Source organism: Helianthus annuus, chromosome 9, assembly GCF_002127325.2.
Source record: "Helianthus annuus cultivar XRQ/B chromosome 9, HanXRQr2.0-SUNRISE, whole genome shotgun sequence".
Classification (NCBI taxonomy): domain Eukaryota; kingdom Viridiplantae; phylum Streptophyta; class Magnoliopsida; order Asterales; family Asteraceae; genus Helianthus; species Helianthus annuus.
In genome coordinates, this window is record NC_035441.2 from 152,812,955 (window position 1) to 152,824,450 (window position 11,496).

Here is an 11,496-nt window from a genome sequence, read left to right on the forward strand (position 1 = left end):
AACTTAGATGGATCATTAATTGGTAGTCTTCATTTTTAATAGATAACTACATTAAATTTATAACTTATTTAAAAAAACATATTTTTCAAATATATATATATATATATATATATATATATATATATAATTGAAAGTGTAACATAAATTACAAGGTGTGTAGAATAAATTACGGGCTGTGTAGGATAAATTTCAAAATGTGTAGGATAAAAATTGTTTTATGATTCATATGAAATAGTTGTTGTAATTGTATGCATGTTTTCCACCCCAAAGGTTGTTGAAAGGGGGCTATGAAACTCACCTTCCAAACTTGTACTTGAACTTGTTGCGTGAACCGGTTACGGGTGCCCTAAATAGTTATTGTCGTATAAGTTGACTTACTATAGAAGGTTGTTCTCATATTTATGGGGTTTCTTCCTGACATGGTTATTGTCGTATAGGTCCTGGGTTCGATTCTCACAAGGGGGTTTTTCTCATACTTATGAGGTTTCCTCCTGAATTGGTGTATAGGCATTGCCTAGTGGAGATGGATATGATCGGGTGGTTCTGCTGGTGGCACGATGATACTTCAGTGGTCCGTCAGTGATCCAAATTTGCCGTTCTAAAAAACAACTATAGAAGGTTGTTGTTTGAGAAAGTATAGGAATGAAAATCTATGTAAGGAATCGAGTTGAAAGTTGAAAACAAGATTTGGAAAGTTTAGACATCAAAACCCTAATTCTTTGTGAGTCGTATGGGGAGCTTTTTAAGGATTATAAGGAGTTATTAGTTTGAGAGGATTTTTCATGTTTAAAACCAGGTTTTATTGTATTATTTATGAAAATCTTAGAATATATGTATTTATGGATTAGGGTTTCTAAAAGAAGGGCCAAAAATGTTTTTCTTGACAACTTTATACAATTGTTTTGCTTTTGCTGTTTCGGGGTCGAAATCTCAACATTTTTAGGGAGGCTAGTTAGGTTTTATTCCCAACTTGATGAACTTGAATTTTAAAAAAGGAATTCGCTGATTTGGATCAGAATTGATTGAGTTACAATTGTTTAAAGTTTAACAAAGTTTGCTGGAAATTTCGAAAATTATGTATAATGTTGTTTATAGATCTAAATTGTATTAGGGTTTCACTGAAACTATGATCCACCGTTCTATAGATTGATGATATGGAATCATGAATCATTAGAAAATCCAAGTTACGAAGGAAAGAACAAAATGATGAATGCTATGGTGAAAGCATGATCTTTTCGTATTTTAATTCATTGTTTGATTCATGATTGCTACAACTAAGGTGTATGACCATGATTAACTTTGAATATATGTTTAATGAAAAACAATATTTAAAAGTAATTAAAAGCATGAACAAGATTAAATAAGAATGTTGAAAAGAAACTAAGAACAAAAATAAGAACATTGAGAAATGAAGGAGAGGGCTTACTTGAATGTTGGAGATTTTTTATTCTCCAATCTTGGATGGCTTTATATCTTCCAAAGAGCCTTTGTTGTTGTATTTTGGTGTGAAAATTATAAAGAGGGGCCTCTATTTATACTAGATTTGAGAAGGTGGGATTGCTAGGTTTTCTATAGTTTTCATAATTAAACGAAAGGCATAACCGGGGGGGGGGGGGGGAGGGGGGTTGTCATCAAATGGAAGGGTATAGTTTGTGAAATCTTGGTGTGGGGGAGCATTTTGTAAAAATCGAATTGACCCGTGTAATACCCGGCCCGAATCGAACCTATTTTATCTAAAAGTAAGGACCGAAGACCGGACCCTATGGAGGATGTCGGGCACAGGTCCCATATGCAATCGGGTCGTCAGTTTTCAATCCATAATTGAGACCGGTTAGTTATATTCTTACCCCTTGGAATTTTTCGACCGCACCCCTTAAAATTTTTCGTCCGCACCCCTTAGGTAAAAAGCGTTATCAATTTATCTTTTAAATTTTTTTAGTAAACTCTTATTTAAAAAAAAAATACTACCTAAATTATATAACTTTTAATACCTAACTAACTAAACCCAAATACCCATACTTTTACCCACTTATAATTCCTAACTAGCTAGTCCACTAAGTCTTAGCCCATTAAACAAATCCAACAATATTTAAACTATAATAAAATAATTAAAGCCCAAAACCTTTAGAAATTCTCTCCCGCTCTCTCTCTCTCTTGCGTCCCTGCACTGCCAACGAACAACATCACCCAGCGACAACAGTCCAGCAGTCGGCGACCACCGTAATCAGCCACCATACCACCGTCCTTCGACACCAAATCTAACCGGAATCCGAACACGGGTAAGTTTCTTTGTTATTTTGATGATTTTGGTTGATATTATAGGAGAAAAAAAGGGTAATAAAGTTGTTAAATAAGTTTGAAATTTTGTGTGTTTTGACGTTGTTTATGGTTGTTTAGATGATTTTTAGGGTGATTATGTTGTTTATATATTTTTATGGTGATTACAACTTACGTTATGATTTCTAATGCTTGAATAGTTGGAAATTAAAATTGAAATATTATGTTATGGAGCGATGAACTTGTGTTATATAGAGAAAGAATTGTTTAAGAAATTAACTTTAGATGATGTTTTGCATAGATTTCAAAAAATGAAAACCCGTAGGGTGTCTACGTTTTAATTATGTTTGTAATAAGGTTTGACATGTTTTTGATGATTATATAAATTTAGTTTGATGTTCGTTTGTTTTACATGACCCGACCCGATACGAACCGATTTTTTTACTTATATACCTAGGGGCCTACAATTTTTAAAAAAGTTCCGCACCCCCATGGAAAAATTTTTGGATCCGCCACTGGTAAAGTGACAAATGTTATAATTGATTTAGTAATTGGTGTTTTACCAGCTATTACGTCAAGTTGTAAATATGTAGGGTTAGTTTGTAAAGTAACAAATGTTATATTTCGGATGCATCGGTTCTTACGTATAAGAAACCTAGAACGACGTCAAGGTCGATATTCAGTTTTTAATAAAACAATTCATTTTATGTTATCTTGATCTTGTTAATCTCGAACTCTGATTTACCAACAATAGATATGTCAATTCTCAAGATGTTCAATTGTGTAGGGCTACTCATTTTGGGTCGAAGCAATTAACTCAGTAAAAGTTGAAGAATGCAGAACCTATCTAGACTGGTTTACTGACTGAGGGGAAAGGACAATTGACATACTAACTTATCTGATATTCAGTCAAAATAAAATTATTACTTGGTCTTGGTCCGGTTCGAATTGGGTTTTGAACCATGAGAAACCATCGTCACATAATAAAGTATTTGTGTATATGCCTCTTTCGTCTTGTAAATGCCTTTTTAGTTTTGGTTTCGTATGTAAAGGATTTTAGGCTTTCGAAATTTGTTAGACAAACATATTTATAGATTGCATCATCATACGAAATTTCTATTTATAAATTAGAAGATGTACTTACTGACAATGATGTTTTCATGTTCTTTTAAGGTTGTCCATAATAATTTAATTTACAATGGTAAAAGTGTTTGTTGTTCAGCAAACCAATGTCAATCATATCGGTGTAAACGAAATTGGTATCGGTTATGTTGGTACCAAAAGCACTCAATTTACACCATTGATTTGTCCACAATGAGACTTATCTTAGGGGCTGTTTGGCAACTTCTGAATGGTTAAGTGATGAACCAGTAAGAGGTCTGAACCATTAAGTGCTGAACCAGTAAAAGGTCTCAACCACTAAGATCTAGTATAATGCTTAATTGTTCAGAGGCAAATGTCTGACCAATTCAGATTAGAGGTCTTAACCATTCAGACTCAGTATAATTCTTAATTATTCAAAGTCAAATGTCTTAACCATTCAGACATCTGCTCGCAAAACAAACAGTCTGAACAACTAAAGTCCTGAACCAGTAAGAAGAGGTCTGAATCATTAAGAGTCTCATTAAGAGTTAAACAAACAATCCCTTACTATTTGAAAAGGACATCATTTTAACACCTTGGTATCATTGCGCTAGATACCCTTTGGCGAATAAAATATTGTATCAAGAATAACATGTATTTGATATTTTTTATTTCTTATTTAAAATCTATGTAATAATAGTTGTAAAAATTTTAAAATAAAAAAATGGATGTTTATTGAGTTTATTATATGTTTTATATTTTTAACATTTTTTTTAGAATTTTATAAAAATTTAAAAATAACGGGAAAACGGTGTTTTTCAATCGGTCAACGGTTAACTGTTCTTTTTAACTTATAAGTTAATATCGGTTAGGTTTTTCATTCATAAGAACCGGTTATTAACCAAACTATTTAACGCGGTGACCACTTGTTTGTGAAAATTATTAAGTTAACCGAACCAGTTAAAATAACCCATTTGTGCACCTCTAGAGTCCGGTGAAATGTACGCATTCGTTAATCCTTATAAACGGTTAAACCATTAATGGTTGACAAGATAAAAAATTTAAAAATAAATGAAAACGGATGTTTATTGAAGTTATTTGTATGTTTTGTATATTCTACATTTTTTCGGAATTCTTATAATAAATAACTGGAAAAAACCTATTTTTTACCGGTCAATGTTTACCTTTTTTTAATGTATGGATTAGATTTTTTATCCACAAAAAACCCGGCTATCAACCGAACCAGTTAAAGCATAACCGGTTTTCTTTTATTTGGGTAAATTACAGTTTTCGCCTTTTATTTTTCTATCAGACTGCAATAGATGCCCTTTAACTTCAATAATTAAAGTCACAATCCTCTATTTGTAAAATTCATTACACCATACGTTGTTTAGCCCAAACCTGGTTGAAATATTTTGTTAAGTATGATCAGCCAAGGATAGTTTAGTCATTTTACCAACTTAAATAAAGAAAACATAAAACCCAATTTTAAAGGCCCACTTCATCTTTTACTTTTTTTCTTTCTTTCCATTTCCTTTTCTTCTTTCACTTTCACCATCACCGCCACCATAACCACTACCACCACCTCGTTTTCTTTCAGCGACACCGCACCGCTACCCCCTTTTTCTCCCCCGAAACTCTCGCTATCCCCTATTTTTCTTCTCTAGTGTGAGCAAGAAACCACTTCAACTCATCACCTCTCTTATTTACATGCTTCACCAAAATAGGTCGGAAACCATCACGCACTTGAATCTCTCTCCCTATTTCTCTCTCTTCAGAAACCGTAATACTTGATCTGGAGTTCAACTAGGGTTTGAGGGGTTTGTTGCAGGTGATGGTAGTTTGTTTTATCAAATTTGAAGATCGAAGAAAGGGGTGAGAAAGTTGTTTGTTTGATTTGGTATCTTGAAATTGTTTATAATTGTTGCTGAATCGAATTGATAGTGAGGGTCCTTGATTATGTGTAAATCGAAACCCAGATTATCAAGTCAAATATGTGATTTTGTATGAATGTGAAAGATGTAAAACGAAACCCAGATTATATGTGATTTTGTTGCGGTGGAAAGCCGATTTCGGGTTGACTTTTGATGTAAGAATTACCATGAACTTCACTTGTTTTGTTTTGTTTGATTTGGTATCTTGAAATTGTTTAAAATTGCTTTAGGGATTTTGATTTTGTCACCATAGCCAATAGTTTCAAAGGAGAACAAAAACTAAAAGCAATTGTCACTTTAAGTTTTAAAAGCAATTTTCAAAGCGGCTGGGGTGGAGCGGCGTTTCAGGTGACGGGGGAGGGGGTGCGATGGAGTAGGGCTTAGCTTAGGCTTGACAGAGTGGTGAACACTAGCTAGTCGGAGATGAGAGAGAGAACAAGTAAACTTGGAGAGAGATAGGGAGAAGGGGGTTTATTTATAGTTGTTTTCATAAGTTTTTAAATGTTATATTCTTTTATTTTTTGCTTTAATAAGTTTTTAAATGTTATATTCTTTTATTTATTAAATACTATAAATAATAATTAAGTAAAAAGACTAAACTGCCCTTAAATGAATAAACTTAACTGAAAATTTTAACCTAGTTAGTGTTAAAGGACGTAGGATGTAATGAGTTTTATAAATAAAAGATTCTGATTGTAATTATTGAATTTAAAAGGGCATCAATCTCATACAAACATAAAGGAAAAAAAGTGTAATTTACCTTTTTGTGAAAATTAACCACCGGTTTAGTTAATCGAATCGCTTTCTCAAAATAACCGATTTGTGCACCGTTAAAGTCCGGTGAAATGTATGCAACCGTTAATACTTATAACCAGTAAAACTAAAGGGCATCAATCTGATACAAACATAAAGGACGAAAAGTGTAATTTACCTTTTTGTGAAAATTAATCATCGGTTCAGTTAATCAATCGCTTTCTCAAAATAACCAATTTGTGCACCTTTAAAGTCCGGTGAAATGTATGCAACCGTTAATACTTATAACCGGTAAAACTATTAACAACTGCCAGATAAAAGTTCAACTTAAATAGTTTTTTTCTAATCATTTGTATATTTTTAATTTTATTCAAAGTTAAAATAGTGTGTTTATATATTGTTTTCAACAAGTGATTTAAACATATAGACGAAAGATCAAATACAAAGTATCTTATCGTACAAAACGTACAAATTGAGTGGAAAAGTAAAAAACCACGCAATGGCATTTTCGTAATTATTTTACTCGTAGGATAATTATCAAAATTACTCTACAAATGATCTTTTAGGGTAATTTTGTAAAATGATCTTATAGGATGATTTTGTGGAGTATCATAATTACTCTACAAATGATTTTGACGGTTAATTTTGATCTTTCTAGGTTAATTTTGATTTTGTATGGTAATTACCATTAAAATAATTACGAAAATGCCACCATGGTTTTTACTGTTCCATACCATTCGTACAATAAGATACTTTGTACAGGATCTTTACTCTAAATAATATATATATATATATATATATGTATATATATATATTAATAATTTATTTTTAATTATTATAATTAGAAAATAAGAAGGGAGCAATACAGAGCAAAGCTTAAAAAATTACAAAAGGAAAATAAATGTGATCATTTGGGTATATGATGAAATGTCTCAAATGTCAAGATAAAGATGAGACCTCTAACAGGTAAAATTTGCTCCAGATACAACCTCTTTCTAATTGCACTTTAATTATTAATAATTTAAATATATTATTTTCTTTTCATACATAGACTTTATTTCTATACATGTCACAACATTTGATGACAGGTGGCGATCTACATAAATCAAACAAAATGGTTATCTTCTGGTAAAACATTTAAGATATTGTGAATGAAATAAAATAAAACTTCTTTTTATCAAGTTTAGTTTTTATTGTTATGCTTAAATAGAAAATAAATATTAATAATTAAACATAAATGTAAGTAATTAAAAAATGTTACATAGATTGATAAAAATATTTAAATTAATTATTATTTGGTCAACCGTTAATGGTTTTACCTGTTACAAGGATTAACGAATGTGTACATTTCCTCGGACCGTAAAAGTGTACAAATCGGTTATTTTGAGAAACCGATTTGGTAAGTTAAAAAAACCGGTCAGCCGTTGACCGGTTAAAAAAACCCAATTTTTTCCGGTTATTTTTAAAAATTTATAATAACTCCGAATAAATGTAAAAAAATATAGAAAGTATAAATAAACTTTATAAACATCCGTTTTCATTTATTTTTTAAATTTTATAACTAACATTAGGAAGATTTAAAAAAAGAGATAGAAAATATTTTTAACATTTCCATTATCTTGTGTAAAAAAGGTATAGATAAACTCAACAGATCGACTATGATGGTATTTCCGTTACAAACTGGATCATATTTTATTTTTAACATTTGAACCGCGAATTTGTTATTTAATGTGTTATCAAAAGAAATAGAAAATATTTTATTTTGTAATTTTTAAGTTTGGAAAGCTTCATCTAAAACATAAAATGTATTTTCCCACGTATATGGATCATCAAATAAATCGAACTTGATTTTAAGTTTCATCATTTGCCACGAATTGGGATCTATCCATTGCGTGGTAACACAAATGTATAAGAATTCGGTAAACCAAATGGAGCCGATCAAACGTCAGTAGTTAAATTAACACCGATATTTAGTCTTTCAAGACTTATAATCTTTACATTTCTTGCCTTTCCACATTTTTAAACAAGCGTGTCTAAGTGTTGAATGATGTACATGGGTGTAACTAGAGGTGTACAAAAAAAACCGATTTTAGAATCGTAACCGAAAAAAAAAACGAAACCGGTTTTTCCAAACTCGGTTTTAGGACCGAACCGACGGTTTGTGACGGTTACTATTCTTGATCTTTGCAACCAGTTTTAAAAAACCGGTTAAAAACCGATCTAAACCGGTTAGACCGGTTGCTGTTTTGCGTTTGAGAAACCGGTTATAAAAAAACAATTTTTGTTTTGGATAAAAAACCGGATCTGTTAAAAACCGGACCGATTAAAAAACCGATTTGTACACCTCTAGGTGTAATGTGGTTGAAGCATGTCCTGAATCAACATAGTCAAACACAGATTGTGAAAGTGGTCAAACAATAACGCTTCTTGAATAACATATTGAGCCATCGTTTGACGGATTATCTCCCCATCAAAATTCCAAATACCCCCATCTAGTGATATTTGTGCTTGATCACCAGTGGGATTTTTTCACCTACTTGCAAGGTTTCAGCAAATGTAACCTCAAACTATGATGATAAGAAACGTATCACAATTTTTGTACCGTGCTTTTTGTTTATCATTTAACATTTCACATAAGTCGAAATGTGCATATAGTGTTGGATCCCTCGTTGTTTCTATGATCCTCTTCACACTTATTTCACTCGAGGAAACATTATCACCAACCAAATCTTGAGCACTCGAGCTAGCCATTTGAAACGTATATTATTTTTAAATTTTTTCGATTCTAAGTGGTATTTTAGCTTGGAATGTTGTGGGACTAAACCAATACACAAAACAAGTATTTATATATGTTAGTGAGTGTTAAAATGGACCTAAAAATCAGCCCCAACGGATCTTTAACGACATTATAGTCGTTTTCCAACGTCTCAACGGTTAAATTCGAAAAAAAATTGGATCGGTTAACCACTTAACTGGTTATTAGTTAGGTTAAAAAAATCGGTTATGCTCCAAAAATCCAGAACCAGTTATGAACCTACGGTTAAACAACCGTTAGCCGGTTACTTGTTTATCGATTATTAACCGGTTTCAGTTTTGGTTAATATGTGCACCTCTACTTTGACTGGGCTAGTGCGCCAATTTGAGCCTTTATTTTAACTAGCACAATAGCCCAATTACTCTTTTGGTTCAATGAAGCTCGCCAGGATTTCTTACGATTAATTTAATTAGTTTTTAAGTCGATATAACAAATTTAAAACAAAATTTGTACATTTTGTTTCATAGTTCAAATTGAGAAATTGGTTTAAAAGTTTGATATATTTAATGCAATATCTAGTTGTTAAATTGGTATTATTAAGTTTGAGAAAATCTAATGAATTCTAGTATTATAACTTATAAGTTCATTACTAAAATAAATTAGTAAATGTACATAAGTTGCAATATAACTGATAGAGAATGAACTTAGAAAATTTCCCAAACAACGTCTTATGCGTATACTAAGGGGGTGTTTGGGATTTCTTATTTAATTCATAAAAAACTTTTTGGCAAAAGAACTTACTGAATTATAACTTATCCAAAAGGAGTTTAAAAAAAAGTGTTTGAATGAGCGTATGAGATGGGAAAGTCAATAAGTCAATAATTTGTTTTAAAAAAGTGTGTAGATGAGCTTATGAGGTGGGAAAAGGTAATATTTCATGAAAAGTTAAAAGAAGTTTCAAAAGGTCAAGGTTTCCTAATTTTTCAAAATGATTTTTCCTCCTTATACAAAATGTTATTTCAAAAAGCCATTTTATGCAAACATTATTTTGACTTATTAGTTTTTTCAAAAAATCAATAAGTCAATAAGTTGTTTCAAAAAGCTAAGCCAAACACCCTTAATTGGTGCTCATTTTATAAGATCAAAACATCTTATGTGTGCCACACGAGGCCGGTATCAAATATTCAAATATTGTTTAAATAAATTATAACAAAAAAGCTCGCTTTATTCTCTTCATCTCTAACTGTGATGTCTCGTAGAAGTTTGTCCCTTGTCTCCCTTGGTTTGAGCCGTAAATGAATCAAACTGAAAGAAGCCTTGTTCATATTCATTCATCTGGCACTGAATTTGTTTACCAACGGTTTACGAACACAAAACTGAATGGTAATTTTTGTTCATATTCATTCATTAAGCAATTGAACTTGTTTAATAACGATTCACAAACACAAACAGACATATACCATATTTGAAAACAAAAACTAAAAAACATTCTTAATCCCAAACATTAGAGATAATCAACTTGTTAAGCACTTGAGATAATAATTGTAAATATAATTATCCCAAAAACAAAGGCACACGTAATAAGCATAAACCTAATTAACTCAAAATAATGTTCCAAATATATAAGTTTCAAATTACTAAGTTTATAACGAGATACAAACTTCAAACCACTAGAGTTTCTAGTTCACATGTTAGCGATAATAAACCAATCATTAAAAATTGAAAATAAACAATCATGAATGGACGTTAACAAACGTAAACAAACATAATATCAAAATCTCACGAACGCGATTGAATGAACACGACATTTGTTTGTGTTCGTTCATTTAACTTATCGAACGGAATTTCTTGTTCTTGTTTATTCATTTATTAAACAAACAAATGTAAACGAACTTTCCGTCAAACAATTTCTTGTTCTTGTTTATTCATTACCATTCCATGTCATGTTTGGTTACCATGTGAGAATGAAATGAATCATTATTTTGTGTTGTTTGGTAGGAAAGAATAGACGAAGGAATAAAATCGGTGATGAGTGACGGTAGTTGGTGGTGGTGGGTGGTGATAGGTGGCAATGGTAGCGATGGTCGGAGGTGGTGGCAGTGGGTGGCAGCGGTGGGCGGTGGCAGAGGTAGGTGGTGGCGACAACAATGGTGGTGGGTGACGGGGACGGTGGTGGGTGACGGCGACAGTGGTGGTCGGTGGTGGAGGTGGGTGGCGGCTGACGACAGAGGCGGGTGGGTGGCAGCTGTGGCGCGGTGGTGTTGGGGGTGGTGGGTGGTGGCGAGTGACGAAGGGGGCGGAGGTGTGGATGGTGGGTGACGGTTGGTAGCGGCGGAGGTGGGTGACGACTGGGGTGGAGGTGGGTGGTGGCGGGAGACAGCTGGGGTGGAGGTGGGTGGTGGTGTTGGCGGCGGAAGTGGGTGACGGCGGCGATGGTAGTCATGGCGGCAGCTATGACAGTAGTGGTGTCGCCTGTGAGTGAGTTATTAAAACCAATAAGAATAATAATAAAAATATTGATAATAGTAATAATAATAATAATAATAATAATAATAATAATAATAATAATAATAATAATAATAATAATAATAATAATAATAATAATAATAATAATAATAATATATCTTTCCATTCTTTGAAGGAATGAAAAAAAAAACACCACATTACCAAGAAATGAAAATTATTATATTTGGA

At 32.4% G+C, this 11,496-nt stretch overlaps 1 protein-coding gene across 1 annotated transcript; it reads right to left on the bottom strand.

Moving 5' to 3' along the window:
- Positions 1-10,753: 10,753 nt before the first annotated feature.
- On the bottom strand, positions 10,754-11,245 carry LOC118481806 (extensin-like). The gene has a single exon (XM_035977081.1). It carries the CDS (start codon positions 11,243-11,245, stop codon positions 10,754-10,756), a length of 492 nt encoding a protein of 163 aa, XP_035832974.1.
- Positions 11,246-11,496: the final 251 nt, after the last annotated feature.

Bases quoted from the DNA above. Each gene is read 5' to 3' on its own strand.
- LOC118481806 (XM_035977081.1), bottom strand. From the start codon at position 11,245: ATGACTACCATCGCCGCCGTCACCCACTTCCGCCGCCAACACCACCAC.